Here is a 16259-nt window from a genome sequence, read left to right on the forward strand (position 1 = left end):
TCTGTCTGTCCTATCTAGCTTCAGTTAGTGAGTATGCTACTAAGCTTTTTAACTGTCCTGATATAATTCATTCCTGAAAACATGTCCAGGCACCAAATCCAGAAATGTCTGAATATATAATATTAGGGACAATCCATTCTAGAATAGGTAAATTATTTGAAAAATTCATTAAATTCTCTTTGGCAAAATAGTCTTGGCAATTTGCACAAGACTTCGACACACTTTTATTCAAAACTGAGTCCCAAACCACATGACAAAAGTTATTCTAATCATGGGAGTCCTTGATTATGGAATGCTTAATGAATCATGGCATTGTTATAAATAGTTTTGGCATTTATATCTTTCATTAAATCAAATAAAACTGATGGGATAAAAATGCTAGATGCTTGAGTGTTAGCACTGACACTGTGTTCCACAAATGGAGGCTTTCACAACTGAACCACTTCCCAGCAGCTACTGCTGAGTAGCTGTGCAAAACTGGCTGCTCCCTGGAGAGCTGGCCAAAGATTTTCATGTTAACTTTGAATTTTTGCTTTTATATCAAAGAAAAGAGTGCTTGGCATTTCTCTGATCTATTACTTAAAACTAGCCAATCATAACAAGTGAGCAGGTGTATACATTCATTCATACATACATACATACATACATACATAGACGGAAACAGACAGACACAGGTGAAACCTAGGGCATTTTCCTTCTTGGAAAAAAGGGTTTGACTGTCAGGTGACTCTCATAGGCCCAAGTGTTTAGACACATGGTCCCCAGCTGCTGTTGCTCAAATCTTTGGGAGGTAAAATTTTGCTGAAGGAAGTGTGGGTCAGCAAAGATAGGTCCTGGAGTTTTATTGCTTCATCCCCCAATTCTAACTGCCTGCATTCTGGTCTGCAAAGTTGTGAGCAAGCAGCCTCAGGCCCTGCTGCAATAGCCACTTGCTACTCCCATCACCATGCTGTCTCCACCATGATAAACTGGACTCTTAACAACTGACCTTCCTAAGCTATATCCTGTCGGGCCACAGCAAAGGGAAAGGCCACTGACACAGGTGGGCATTAGTTGGAAAGCAAAAGTGGATTTTCTTTTCATCGGGAATTTCTATAGTTAAAGCATGTGCTTGAATTATTGGCAAGGTGATAAATTAAGGTGTACTCCTTACACCTATAAGGAGTATGCAAACACAAAATAAGGCAGAGAAGTGAGGAGGTTTGCCTTGATGCCTGGAACAGTTTGCTGTTCTTATTTACTTGTTGTGACATGGATACCCTGTGCTGCTGCATGGTGGGATATCTCTGAGGAAAGTGTTCGTTGGTCCTCCAAACCATAGAGTGAGGTATACGATTACTATTTATGAAGAATTCACAAAAAGCATGGAAATGCCCTGTCCAGTTAAAACCATGAGAAATGAAAGAAGGGGCTTGCAAAGAGTCTGAAGAGTCAACAGAAAAGAGCTGGGCCCAAGAACGGATCTGTCCTAAATCGTGATGATGGAGGAGAGGGGCTCCACAACCAAGGGGTGACGTGTGAGGGAGGACAGAACGGCAGTGTTGGGGGAGAGATCAGGGCAGAGAGCAGATCACCAGCCTCTCCATGGTCCTGCTGCGTTCTGTCTCGGTGTATGCTGCCTGGCACAGGCAGTGGTAACCTAGACACAGACTTCAAAGTGGAGATAATGCCATGTACCGAGAACTCTGGAGGAAAAGTTGAGCTGAGGTTCAGGGAACGCAGCCCATGGACAGAGTCAAGACTTAGCCAAATGGTTTGCTTCCCTATTGAGTGTTGATGCCCTAGACTTTGAGGAATCAGCCTAGCGCAGGGATGGAGTTAGAGGAGCAGATAAAGTGTTTACATGGAGTACATTTTGTGACCCTAAGGGCAGAGCCCTGCCCCTTGGGAGGGAGGGTTTGTTATTTGGGGTCATTACTAGAACTTAATCAAAACTGCTCTTTCTAGTTGTCAGTGAGTAGATCAAAGGTGACAAGAACTGGGTCTTGCGTCATCCTAACACTATCAGTGGCTTACAGTAAAGTCCTGTGTCCCTCTCGTTCCACTCACTCATCTTGAACAAACTAGCACTTGCCACTGGGATAGTAAACATCTCCCAATGAGGAAAATATTTTTTTAAAGGAGACATCTTTGGTCTTGCAAAAGGACAAACATGATGTGAGCTAATTTTGAAAGTGAATCCATTTTATCTGTAGTTTGGGAGGACATGCAGGCCTTAGAGGCTTAGAAAAGCACAATAAAGAAGTACGAAGGCTCATGGAATGCATTGTTTCTGAGACAACCTGCTCCTTTTGAGGTATGTCTCTGCAACTTTGCACAGTGGCTGTGATTGGAGCCTCTCTCTGGGACTGGAAGGTCAGACTTCTCGTCCCAGCTACCGTACTGCAGTTGGCACTGACGACTGGCGCACGGTGCAAGTGGGCAGTCACAGTCCTCTCTCCAGAGCGGTGCTCTAGGAATGGAATGAGAAAAGCACTTGCGTGCTGTGCAGTAAGCTGACTAAATTCTGTATTTTATTCCTATTCTAGCTTCTCGTATTCTGAAATTAACAGTTACCAGTAACAACAAGCAAAGTCTTGCAGAGCCGAGTTGTTCAGAAGCCCCCTTTTAGAATTAATTCCTTTCCTAAACTATGTATGTAAATGGATAGGAAATAGAAGGAACCAAATAACAGGAATTTTCTTAAAACATGCTGATGTTAGCAGATGTATCTTTAGAAAGCCTTATTTGGTAAATTATTTAGTACTAACTTTGGTTTCTTTCTCTTTTAAAAACTTTTCCTGGGTGAGTATTTTTAAATGATAAGAAATGACTTTAAAACGATGTTTCGCTAATTAAACTACAACACTCTACAGGTGTAGGTATGTAACGTCTCCTCAAGAGTGTGTGACCTGAGTCAGCAGAAGATGGATGTATGAACCACAGGATGAACACACACCAAATGGCTCCTGCTTCAATCTGAGAAAGCAGGGATTATTTTCTATACTGGCAGCAAATAGCTATTATTATTATTATTATCATTTACATTTTACATGAAAATTTCTTTTTAAAACTTTGATTCTAGCAAATTTCATTCTAGCAAACTCTGAATAAAATTAACAAAACGAAAACATATAAACAGGCAACTTTTTGCAATAAAATGCAAGACCAGATTTATAGAATTTCTTTTGTATAAACTTAGTAACACTGTATTGATCATCTAACCAAGTTGGAGGGTTCTGCTGGGTTATAATCCATTGTGATATAAAGAAATTATACTCTCTTAGATATAATTCCAACCTAAAAACATTTCATATATTAATGTCAATTTAATTCAGGGAAATTTTAAATATGGAAAGTATTAAAAAATTGAATTATCTAAATAATGTAAAATAAACTTACACTTCAGTCTTTTAAATGGTTTTGGTCAATAAGGTAGTTGAAAGGGGATCTTCCCAATTTTGTAATTTAATGAAAGAAGCCAAACATAATTAAAATGCAAACTCCCAACCCAACAGTGCCCCACACATGATATCCACAGTCCTGTGACCTCCACCCGAACCAGCCTCTGACTAGCGTGTCTGTTGTCTTATACTCCTGAGCATGAGCCAGAACTGAGGTGGTGTGTGCCTCACCTGGGCCTGTCTCAAACACATCCTCTGAACTCACAAAACCAGAGTCCCCCTCAGCACCAACTCGAACTTTGTATGCTGTTCCTGGCATGAGACCCTTTAACCCAAAGAAGCTTCGAGAACCATTTACAAGTTCCTTCCTCCATTCTTCTTTGCCTATGGAAATTTCGCAAAAACAAAAACAAACAAACAAAAAACAAATTTGAACATTTCAAGGACCAGAAGTTACTTAATTCTTCATGAAAGGAAAATTGTCTTTTAAGTAAAGATTAAAAACCCTGGTGTGATTAAATGTATCATTTTAGATTATTAAAGATCTAATTGTGTCAAATAAATCACTTAAGCTAAGTGAAAAATACCCTCAAAGAGGAACCTATTGGACACCTAGTGTGCAAACAAATACACAAATCCCATTATGGTCATTAATATTTTTGATGCAAAGGATACTGCCTCATCTGCTCTTGCCTCATGAAATGGCTGAGTTTCTTTCAAGATGTCTGCATGAAGAACTATTGCAAATTAAGTAGCTACAGTGAACTATGAGAATTGTTCATAAAGATTCGTAAGATGAATCTTTTGATAAATTTAAATGCCTTTATATATATCCAAGTTACAGATTCAACATGTCCCAAGCATTGATTTTTCCAAAGGGATAGTTGTTTGCAAAAAATACATATTTGCCCAATAAAGGCCCACTGCACTGAGAGAGGGGTGGGTTTTCATGGGTCATTGGAAACTCAGCCCGCCTGCACCTTCAACATGTGGCTATATGCGCACAGAGAGCTGACTCAGGAATACATAAAACAACAAGACAAAACAGATGTGTCTACAGTTTTAATTTTTTCCATTTACTGTAAAATTTTGTTGAGTTAATTTGGGTAAAACGAATTCTTTCCTTTCAGTTTGATTTCTACTACTAGAAATTCCAGATTGAAAAAAAAAAGTTGTCTTATGTGTATTTAAATGTTATTAGTTTTGTCTACATGTTATATTTACAGAACCAACTTAAGGTGCTCTGCTATGAAAAATAACATGTAGTGAGGTTCTGACCCTATTAGTAACAGAGTATTTGTATTTATATATGAAATAGAGGCCTTGCAGTTCACTGCAACTTTAATGACGTTGACTCTCTTGGTGGGATCAAGTTATTTTTTAAATGCAGCCCATGGTAAATCCTAAACATTATTCTGAGTCTCCTAAAATGTGTCCCCCAAATTGAAAGCAGGGTAATAAATCATGTCTTACTGCCTGCCACACCATATTCAACATAAAACTTCACATGCTCTGGTCCCTCATATTCCCAACTGATATTGGCATACGTCTCAGCGGCTGCGGCAGTGAGATTGCTGATCCTGGGGTTTACTGCTCGAACTAAATACACAACAGAAAACAAAACAAACAAAACACACAAACAATCATATTGCAGCACCATACACACCGACTGAAAGATCGAATAATCTGAAGTTGTGCAAATAAAATATTAGAATTTGTTATAAAAGTAATTTAGAGTCCATGCATCTCCACTTTTTGTTATAGAAAGATTCTTCTCTCCGTTACTAAAATAGTATAATAACCAGAACTAATGGCATATGCTATTAAAATCATGAATTCTAGTACATGGTTTCTAAGTAGTGCAAAGTGCTTCTCATTTTATCCAGTCCCAGTAAATATAACTGTCTTCATTTACTGATGGATAATGGGGATTAATGAAGAGTCCTGAGTACAGAAGTCATTAGAGTGTTCAGAGATATCCAGGTACCATTAGGCTACTTTTACATTTTATTTAGCTTCTCAGTGAAGGTCTCCAAAGTATGTGTGTTGGGAGGAGAGAGAATATTCTCTAGAGTAGAGGCTTCTGGCCTGCCTTGAGTCACAGATAGGATCTGAGGAGCTGAGAAACTCGTGTGTTAGGGGGTGGTGAGTAGTGAGGACACACAGGAAGAACAGGGACAAATGGGGTGGCCCACTATGCTCTGCTGGAGGCTGAGAAGCAATAGAAAGAGCGGGAACTAGCTGACCTACTACATCCCAGAGAGTGACAGTCTTGCCTAGTGTTGGTTACATAGCATTTCCTAAAGAGCATATAACAGAGGGACTGGCTTCTAAAACTCCAAATTAAAGAAGCTACATGATGCTCTCGATATGCTTACAATGGAGTAAAAAACACAGGTGAAGTAAGTAGAAGTGTTAAAAGCGGTATACAGCAAGCTCACAGCCAACATCAATTTAAATATAAATCTCTTGGGTAAACTGGGGACAGAGATGGGGTAGGATTATAAGAGATCAGGTAGGTTTGGGGCAGGATTGAGGGGGGAGAGCAATAAAAGACATGTCTTGATGGGGGAAAGTATATCAGGGTTAGGGAGAAATCCGGTGCCAGGGAAACCCCCAGGAATCCCCAAGGATGACCTCATCTAAGACTCCTAGCAATAGTGGAGAGGGTGCCTGAACTGGCAATCTCCTGTAATCATATTGGGAACTGCCCTAATTGTCATCGGAGAGCCTTCACCCACTAACTGTTGGAAACAAATGCAGAGATTCACAGCCAAGACTGGGTCAAGCTCTGGCAATCCTGCTTAGGAGAGGGACCTAATATTGTATGAGCCTGTTCAAGATCATCATAAGGGAACCCACAGAAACAACTAACCTGGGTTCATAGGAGCTCAGAGACTCTGGACCAACAGCTAGGAAGCCTGCATAGGACTGACCTAGGCCCTCTACATATGTAGGACAGTTCTGTAGCTTGGTCTGTTTGTGGGTCAGGGCCTGTCCCTAATGCTTGGGGACCTATTTTCCTTGCTAGATTGCCTCGCCCAGCCTTAATACAAAGTGGGGAACTTAGACCTAACTCAACTTGATATGCCATGCTTTGCTGACACCCATGGGAGGTGTGCCCCTTTCTGAACAGAAACAGAGGAACAGTAGATGGGGGGCACAGAGGGGAGTTAGGGGGAGAGAGGAGGGAGAGAGAGAAGGGAAACTGTGGTCCAGATATAAAAATAAATGAAAATTTTAATTAATAAAAAGTGTTGAAAAGCAAGATAGATGTATTTTTGATACCTAATGTATTGTTAACTGTAGTTAAAGTATCTATACTAAAACCATATTTAGTTTTCTCTTCAATGCACTCATTAAGATTGCAGTTTCTTCAGGTTATATTGTTTGGTAACTTTTAGAATAGGGAATTCTAACCTTCCTTCCCATTGGCTGTCCCTTTGTTCCACTTTCCCGCTCACTGAGCACCTGGGATGTAGCCAACAAAGGACTCTCAGGGCTGTGTGTGCTCTCAGCTTCCCCAAGGGTCTCCCTGCCTACTTATCACTACAATAAACCTTTCTCTACTGACATCTACTGATACCGGTTATCCACACATTAGCTTCCTGACCCTATGGCCTGTCATTTCCCTGCCGCACGGTAAGCATGTGTCTTGTTACAAGACTTGAAGGAAGAGTCTTGTTTACTTCCTGATGCGAAAGGTCTGTACCAAGACCTGATGTGAAAGGTCTGTACCAAAGAGACATCCTGACCTGTTACACTGAGTGTTCAAATGCATTTGTGGCTCCTTTTGGTTGTTGTTGTTTATCAGGCCAAATAAAGGCAAAAAAATCATCTAGTGAGAGTCAGATTCCAGGAAGGACCCAGGACTGGCAGTTGCCCAATGGAGCTTCTCTGCTCAGTCCCGGGGTGACCATGGAGACTGCAAATTAAGCAGGGCGTAAACTTATTTACTAGTTTCTCCACTTTCTACAGTAATTGCTCTACAGATCCGTTCTGGTGACTGATGTTGAGCGGATCAGTGTCATAGGAAGACAGATCTGCCAGCAGAGGGGAGCCAGGGGCAAAACCCACATCCACTTTCCTCAGGTCTTGTTTCATAGCTAAACCTCGGCAGACATAGCTCCCAGAGCGCCAGACCCTCAGATTGACTAAGGAGCCATATATGTGGAATAAGAACTACCAAACAAGATAATTTTTATGTGAACTTTGGTGGCTTGGATCAGACAAGGGAGTGGATCAGAATAAACTCCCGAAGATTCTCACTATTCTCTGCTGATTTATTCATACTGAGGAAATAAAAGGAAAACTCTAAGCATGTGCAAACCCCTGGGATCAGTCTCTATTATCACTTGAGTAGTGATCAGTTGGCCACTTTAATTCATCATTGTTAGACTGAAAAAAAAATACCTTGGGAGAAAAATTCAGAATTACAAATTGAATTTAAATATCACTGTGGTAAAATATCATTTTATACAGACAGCATTAATATTGCACTATTAAAATACTGAAAATGACATTAGGGTCACCATTTTTCTTATCTAAATATTATTGCTTTTATTATCTGATACCCATTAGATTTCACATTGAGGACTTAATTTGCTTTTGTTTAATTGTTAATTCTACCTTAGGTTTTTTTTTATATATCCCTTGTCCACAGTTGAATTTATTACAACCAAATGAAAAACAAAACTATTAATAAAGATGTATTTAGTTTGAGTTTCTTTTTAAAAAAGAATTGATATTATCTTCTAAAATGACCAGCCAACAGGGAGCTCAGACTTGCTTCACTGTCAGCCCCAAGGAAGCACAAGTTCTTGGCTGGCATTGGCCACGGCCACAGGGACATGCTTGTCACATAGGAGAGGCAGTCAGACTTTCTGTGGGAGTCTTGAGTAAAAGTTACATAGCCTAATTTCCCATAAAACTACCCATCGTTTTAGTTGATAATTATCCAAGAATAGATGTGCATATAAAACAGAGTGACTCTAAAATCCACCTTATATACATTTTGTAATTCACCGAGGTTTTGAATATAAGAAGATTTTATAATAAAAAATTAAGCCTAAGTCTAAACTCACAATAGTGGACACACTTAAGACAAGACCCCTGGCACTCTTGTTCTTTTTTTCCTTCACTCCTATGCACACTCATCCAGTCTATTACAGCCCAAGGCAAGTCCTGGCTGTGGCTACTTCTCTATGTCACTTGGAAACAGCTCAGGGAGGCAGGGACATAGCTGCTCTCTAAAAGCCGACGCTGGTGGACCAACAACCAGGGATCAAAGATGGGGGTGGGTGCTGTGGTACTGCCACCAGTGGAAGATACAACACAAGTGATCAAACACCATTCTCTCAGCAGTGTCTGGGACACAGAGGGCTGTCAGAACTAAAGAGGAAGGGATGCCACCCACCGGAGACCACTGGTTAGAGCTCAGGAAGGGAGACTGGAGCAGTGGGGGAGACAGGATGGAGTGAGACAGTTGTGCAGAGCATGCAGGCCGACTCAGTCACTCGTAGAGACTCAGTCTCGGATCAGCTCTAGGACACTGCTAAGTCAAAGCTCTGGAGGACAGCGTGTTGTGATGCTATCGAGGGTGTGTGTGTGTGTACACAGTGTTGTCTACTGCGGCCAGGTCGGATGGCCATAGGAAACCCAGCTGGTCTGTGTCTAGTAGACTGTTGTCATCCAGTATTAGAATTCCTGACATGTGGCATAGTCATGTGGATCTGTGACAAGTTCACAGTTTTTGTCCCATCTGATCTAACCAAAATTATACTCTTACAGTCTAAGATCAGGATTTGCACCAGGGATAAGTCTTGAGAAAAGAATTTGGGGAGAATTAAACATGTGACTTTCTATTATAAAACCATGTAGAACTTAATTTCAAAGCCGTGATCAGCCCAGATCTTCTCCCTTTGGTGGTTCTGGGCATACTTCATTTTCTCATTTTTACCCATGCTGCAGTTCCCCACATTTTAACATTGCAAAGTGCACACAGGTAGAAAGTCATGCAGATGAATTGTGTTACCTTTGCCTGCACCTACATCAGGTGGAAGAATACCAGCTTAATGAAGGGAAACAGAAACAGGACACTATATAGTTAGATGTAACACATCCAGGAGCATCTACAGCCATATACAAAGCACTTATTAAAATTCTAAGGCATGCAAGAGGAATGAAGACTGTTATAAAAGGCTCAGGGTCAAAAAATGCATTGCTGTCCCCACACTTACCCAATATTCAATATAAACATTACTCACAGTGCATTATTCTAAGACAGCTTAGGACGTTTGACCCATCTTTAGATAGAAATTTTAATTTCATATGCTATATAGAAGCTATAGAGAATACCCAACGAGATATTCTCTATATCCTTAAGCAATTTCACAGTTTGGAGACATGCAAAACCAAAAAATATTTTATAATACTTAAATACTTTTAGGATTTATTTTATTTTACATGTGTGAATGTTTCGCTTGAATATGTGTGAGTACTTCATGTATGCCTGGCTCCCACCCAGGCCAGAAGAGGGCAGCAGAACAGAATTTACTGATGGTTGTGAGCTCTCATGTGAATGCTGGGAACTGAACCTCTGTAAGACAAAAAGTGCTCTTAACCACAGGGCTACCTCTTTAGCCTCACTTTATACTATTCTTGACTTTTAATTAAATCAAAAAAATGTGAATCACTTTTGAAAATATTCAATTTAATGGGAATTTTTTTTTGCTTTCTCTGCAGATGACATACCAGAATCCATTTCTTTGTTAAGCATAAAATAAGTACACTACTTAATTGTCTTAAATTTCTTGCTAGAAATTTTTAATCAATATGTACATAAGCAAATTATTTCCAGTAAATCAGAACTAGAATCAAAATTTTGTATAAGCATTTATGTATGTATAGGCAAAAAAAAGTTACATTGAACTTAGCACTCAAATGTGATGAATTGTTATTATATTTTTATTTCTTATTCCTGCTTCAATATGTTTAAAAGACATATTTATTTACTTGTATGTGTGTCTATCTGCATGAGCTTATGTGCGCTATTGCACATAAGCCAGGTACCTGAGGAGGCTAGAAGAGAACATCAGATCTGGAACTGGTGTGACAGGCAGTTGTGAGCCGCCATGTGGGAAGTAGGAGCTGAACCTGGGTCCTCTGCAAGAGCAGTATGTGCTCTTAACCACTGAGCCATCGCGTTAGCCCCCTGCACCAATACGTTAACGTAAATTAAAAGTTTCATACAGGCTTGAAAAGGAAATAACCAAATGGCTGAACCAAATAACTGATATCCCCCATACGTTGGGATGGGAAATTACAAATAAATATGTTATTAGGTAAGATGAAGAGTCTATAGCACACACACCAAAAAAGAGAAGGAATAAATTTACAATGCTTTTTAATTCCCTGATATTTATAATTATATAGATTTTATACATACCCATCTTACCTTCGTCCACAGTCGTTATTGCTTCCTCTGTAATCTGACTGCCTGATCCCACTGATGTTTGTGCATAGAAATAAAACTTGTACCGAGTGCTGAAATTTAAATTTTTTAAAGTCCAGCGCGTCTTGTTGGCAGGAATTTTTAAGTCTACCAGGGGGCCGAGTTCATGTGTGCTGTTAACTGCCAATGAAAAGTGACAAGCAAGTACATCCCCTATTAGTTTTCCTAGGAATAGCACTGTAAACCATTATTTCAGAAAAGAAAATATGACATTTCCAGTTGCCAAGCCTTTTACACTCCTCTTTATGCTTTGGATAACATACTAATAGCTAAGTGTAAACATGTAACCTAGAGTATAATACGAATTTTTTTTTATTGGCTACAAACTAGGGGACTTCTACAGTTGGATTATGATAGCAGTTTTAACTTTGTCATTGCTGATGGACTTCTATCTTTTTAATAACTCCAAATACTTCTCTGGGCATCTTGTGACCAAGGAACTCCCTCTTCATTTTCTGCTGCCGGATAGTGTTCTAACCTAATGACGGGACCCTCCCTTCAGCTCTGCACTTAGCAATCTGTATTATCCTAATGAGACCTTAATTTCAGCAGCATATGTGTTTCCTTTCTACACAGGTATACTCTGAAGCTCTTTCTGGAACAATACTTGAAGTCTATACACACTGGGAAAGGAACAACTAGCATTTTACAACAGGCGTGACTTACTTGGCTGGTATTTTAAGGTGTACTCAGTCAGGATGCCATTGGGGTGACTTGGCGGGTCCCATTCCAAAGTGAGAGAGTCCAGGGTAGGATTGACAATTTTCAGAGAGGAGGGAGCACTGGGAACTTTTAATGAGAATGGACAGTCAGCACAATGTTTCACAGACATTCCAAAGTGAGCACCCTTGTCCGATCTACACAAGCTTGGGTTTTCGGGTTATTTTTGGCTCCAGGTGAAAATACTTTGACTCAAATCTGTGTACTCGGGATGTATTTCTTTTCTTCTATCTTTCTTTAATGCCACTTCCATTTAAATTCATTAAAATTATCTTCTTAAAATGCATAATGACTGTCTTTATAGGAACTCAAATAATCTATTTTAAAGCAGATGGCACTCAACTCCATTTGTAAAAGTGAGCCGGTTGCCAAGGGAGACCATCCATGCAGGCCTTGGAGAGGAAGCAGCTGTGTCCTGGTCCATTAAAAACTATTTCCCCCAACAAACCAGGTGTCTCCACATAGTCCCAGCACCCTGCCTGATGGGCTTTGGTCTCAGGCCAGGTTGCCCAAGTGCTGAGCCACGCTTATCCCAAGGACTCAGAGCTTTCCAAGACCTGGAGGTTAAAAAAAACAAACAAACAAGAGCCCCATATGTCGGCTCATCCCCTACCCAAGCATGGGGATGGCTCAAGGGCTTCCTGGGCAGAAGCTGGCAAATTATCAGAGGAACAGGCCTAGTCCTCCACTCCCATCTTTAAGAGGCTGGGGATGATCTCCACCAGGATGTTGCCTTCCTACCATAGTGCTAGAAACCCGCTAATGACACCACTATCCCTCCTTCACTCTAGCCGGAAACACAAGAGTCAATTTGGAGTTCCTGTTTTTGCCATCTCCTGAGATGCTAACTCTTGGCAACTCTCTCTTTTCTCAACTATATCCATTCCCTAATCCTCTCTGCTTCTCCCCTATTCCCGTGCTTCACCTGGGCCTGCAATCATTCCTGCCATGGGCTTCTAAGCTTCAGCCTCATTGATTCTTAACCTTAGGAGATCATAGGTCTCTTCTCTGTAAAAAAAACATGTTGACATGCTGTTCGGTGTTGTTTCAGGAGGTTGGTGGTATTCCTCAAATGTCTCAGAAGACCCTGAAGGGATTACCACAGTCTGAAGGCTAAGAGCTTCTGTCTCACAGGTTAGATTCATGGCATCCGAGATCATGCACCATGTGGGTCCTCTCCCGTTGTCATATCTCTTTTCTCACCTTGGATATGCATCTTGTATTTGACAAGAGCTATACTTTTTAATACCTTGGTGACTTCAGAGAAAAACATCTCCCCCCGCCTTCAGTCTTCAATCCCATTTGTCTTTTCTATGCCCCCCTGTGGCATCCAAAGGACCAGCCTTGGGTCTCTCTGATGAGAGGTTACAGTGCAAAGAGCCTTCTGCCTCAGCACCTTGAGTGCCGGGACTGCAGGCACCACCAAGCCTGATGCAAGACGTCTACCCTTGTAACTCAGGACAGCTTTATAAAAAATCATGAAAGCGTGTGAGCCAACTCCAACTCACAGAAGTATCTTCCCTTTGGGGAATTTTCTTACATCTTCCTTTCAGCACGGACACTCCCAGAGGGAGCTACCATAGCTCAGAACGCTGATGACTCAAACACATTAACAATGTTTCACACAGCCTAAATGAAGAGGAAACCTAAGGGAAAGAAGGCAGTATACGGGCCCAGCACTCTGAATTCTGTAGCTCTGTGTGGGGCCAGCAACTACACGTGGGTGACATCTTGTCATCTTGTTGTGTGCTGTGATTATTTATTATCGTGCATATAACTATTTCCTCAAGGGTGGGCCTTTTGCAGTACAAAACCTTTCGCAATATGCCACATGCTCCTTACTCCCAGAGATGCAGCCATTCCTTACCTCCCTCTGGAGTATGGAAGCCTCTGTCGCTGCTGGCTGGGCCCTCCCCTTTCCCGTTGACCACTCGGACATTGAGAACATAGTGACTGTACGGTTGCAACCCTGGCAGCATGCCGTGAGTCTTGCTGCCCTGGAAGGTGAGGATCTTCTTCTCAATGTGGCGTCTGTTTCTTTTGGACGAGTTCTGAACCTTCCAGTAGTAGATCTGCAGTGGCAAGAACCAGCATCAGGGACTCACAGAAAACCAATATGATGCCTCGCATTCACAAAACCGAAGCCCCAGAACTGGGAAGGCAGCCCAGCTGGTAAAGGTCCCCGCCATAGGAGAGCCTGTTAACCTGAGTTAGAACCCTGGAATCCACAGAAAGGCAGGAGGAGGTAACTAACGCCAGAGTTGCCCTCTGACCTCCACACGTGCACGGCTGCATGTGCAGTTCCCTCCTCACTCATCCCATGTACTTGTGGGGAGCGTACATACATGTGTACACCAGTGTTCATAGCTTTTTAAAAAAAAAAAGTTGAACTGCTGCTTTCTCAGAAAAATATCTTGGTTCATTCTACATGCAAACTTGTAAAATTGGTGGACACTGGTTCTTAGACACGAAGGACAGACGCCCACAGATAATGAGGAGACTTAAGTTCACGCGGTGAAGCTGCGCTTTACCATTTTGTTGGGGGAATATAAATGAAATGAATGAAACTGGACTCTTGGTTCTTTCAAAAATGAGAAAAGTGAGCATAAGGAAGAATTAAGTATTTTACCTGTATAAGTTTTATTGTCCATTGTTGTTACACTCATGTAGAGTTATACATGTTTAGCACAACATTTAATTTAATCCTCACCCTAGTGAGGCTTCTATTATATCTTTTTTGTGGTACTGTTGAGCTCATGGGTTACTGATGGATTTTTCCAAAGCCATAATAACCCTATACTATAAGTCTTTGGTTAGTCCATTAAGCCACACTACCATCTAATTAAAAGTACTGATAAATTGCAGGCACGGGTTTGGGGGGATGAATGAAGTGTTGCATAATTTTGGTCAAATGCAAGAATTTTGCATATTACATTTTCTTGAAGGCTTCTTGGAATTTAAGGGCATTTTTCAAGATAAATCAATATATGCCAAATCTGGTCATATTAGGAATAAAAGAATACAGTGCAGTATAAAAATTATCCTCTAGGGGCCAGTGTCAAATCAAAGTAAGTGATATAGTGTATATCAGGTTCTTTGGCTGTATGGAAAAAATCTCTAGGATTAGTCTTTCTATGTTTTTTAAAATTAAGACAATTAACATTCATAAGGATGACTCAGCTATGGACTACAGAGTCTTAAGATATAATTTGTAAAATAATGTAGCCAGCACTAATAAATTTGTCCTCTGACCTCCTAGAATCAGATCGGAGATCTGAAGGCAGATTTATTACTACTGTCTATACAATTGTAAAACTAAATGCAATTTGCTAATTCTTTAAAAACCATTCTGCCTTATTTCACATGAATTATTCAGTTGGTAGAACATTCCAGGAAATGTGGGAAAACTGTGAAAGACAGATAAAACATCATTTTCTCACCCTGGACAAATGAGATTTCTAGTCAACTCTAGCTGGGTTCTTTAGGTATGGCTGGAAACGGTGAGCAAAGTCACTCGTGAATTCCCAAGTCATGAACAGAGAAGCCACATAATTTCAGCCTGAAATGATGTTCATGACAAGTGGCCCCCACCGTGGCCCTGCTACCGAGTAAAGTAGTGTTTCCCTTCACCTACCCGGTAGCCTTGTAAGTGTCCTCGGACACTCTTCAGAGGTACTGGGTCCCAGTGCACCTCTGCCAAGGTACTGTTCACCACATTGACACGAACGTTCCCAGGAGCCACCATTGGAACTAGGAACAAGACCAGAAAGGGAGGGGGGTGCCTAAAGCTGTTATTTCTTATTTCATGCAAAAATGTCACAATATTCAATAACTTTGGCTTGAAACACACTCCACACTATGCTATAGAGTCCTAAACTATGAATTGGTGATGGTTAAAAGTAGACATTTTTTTTTATTCTGAATTTAAAACTCATTTATCTGACTCCATGAAAGCAACATTTTTTAAAATGCTGTAAACTTCTAGTCCCCTCATCCAGAGGTTCTGGGTTTGGAATCCAGAGCCTTCCATATGTTAGGAAAGTGATCTACCACGAAGCCATTCCCCTACCCCTGAATCACTATTGCAGAGTAGGCCATACAAAGGTGGAGAAATTAACCAAATGGTTGCTACTTCTTTTCTCTTGCTAGCCTAGGGTCTTCTGAAACAGTCTCAGTTTGCACTTCGGTAGGTTTGTCCCTCTGGCAAGTGTAGAATGGAAAGAGCGGGAGACACTTACGATCTTCTCCAGAATGGCCCATGACTGCAGCTGGCTCTGGAGCAAACCCCACGTCGTTCAGGGCTTGAACTTTGATCAGGTATGGGACAAAGGTTGGTGTGCCAGAGACAATGTATTTGGATACATTGGCCACCACCACAGAGGTCCATTCGTCATCACCATCTTTCTGACGCCAGCTCACTTTGTACTGGAGGCCGGGCCCATTCGATTCAAAACCATTCAAGGGCTACGGAGAAAACGTCAAATAGAATGACTGGACGGCCTTTTACAGGAATAGCAAATCCAATTCCCAGAGCAAAGAAAACAAACACTAGACCACGAGAATGCAAGCTATTAAATACCCACATCTTCAGGGACCTCTTCTCTGTGTTCACTTGGGATGAAATCTAAAGTTTGTTGAGAACC

At 41.0% G+C, this 16259-nt stretch overlaps 1 protein-coding gene across 37 annotated transcripts in view; it reads right to left on the bottom strand.

Annotated features, from left to right (window-relative positions):
* The window catches only part of Nrcam (neuronal cell adhesion molecule), a 255166-nt gene that overhangs the window by 12262 nt on the left and 226645 nt on the right, over nucleotides 1-16259 (bottom strand). For 11 of the 37 annotated variants that reach the window (XM_085697700.2, XM_085697699.2, XM_085697705.2 and 8 more), the window contains 8 exons: nucleotides 15855-16080; nucleotides 15251-15366; nucleotides 13484-13688; nucleotides 11563-11685; nucleotides 10831-11016; nucleotides 9418-9453; nucleotides 4857-4982; nucleotides 3615-3767 (listed from right to left, as the gene is read on the bottom strand). In XM_085697700.2, the coding sequence (XP_085553826.2) occupies nucleotides 3615-3767; nucleotides 4857-4982; nucleotides 9418-9453; nucleotides 10831-11016; nucleotides 11563-11685; nucleotides 13484-13688; nucleotides 15251-15366; nucleotides 15855-16080 (1171 nt within the window). The remainder of the gene's footprint in view (nucleotides 1-3614; nucleotides 3768-4856; nucleotides 4983-9417; nucleotides 9454-10830; nucleotides 11017-11562; nucleotides 11686-13483; nucleotides 13689-15250; nucleotides 15367-15854; nucleotides 16081-16259) is intronic. The other 26 variants (XM_048415551.3, XM_048415547.3, XM_048415548.3 and 23 more) reach the window with 11 other exon arrangements.

This window comes from Myodes glareolus, chromosome 11 (genome assembly GCF_982192425.1).
Source record: "Myodes glareolus chromosome 11, mMyoGla1.1, whole genome shotgun sequence".
Lineage (NCBI taxonomy): Eukaryota > Metazoa > Chordata > Mammalia > Rodentia > Cricetidae > Myodes > Myodes glareolus.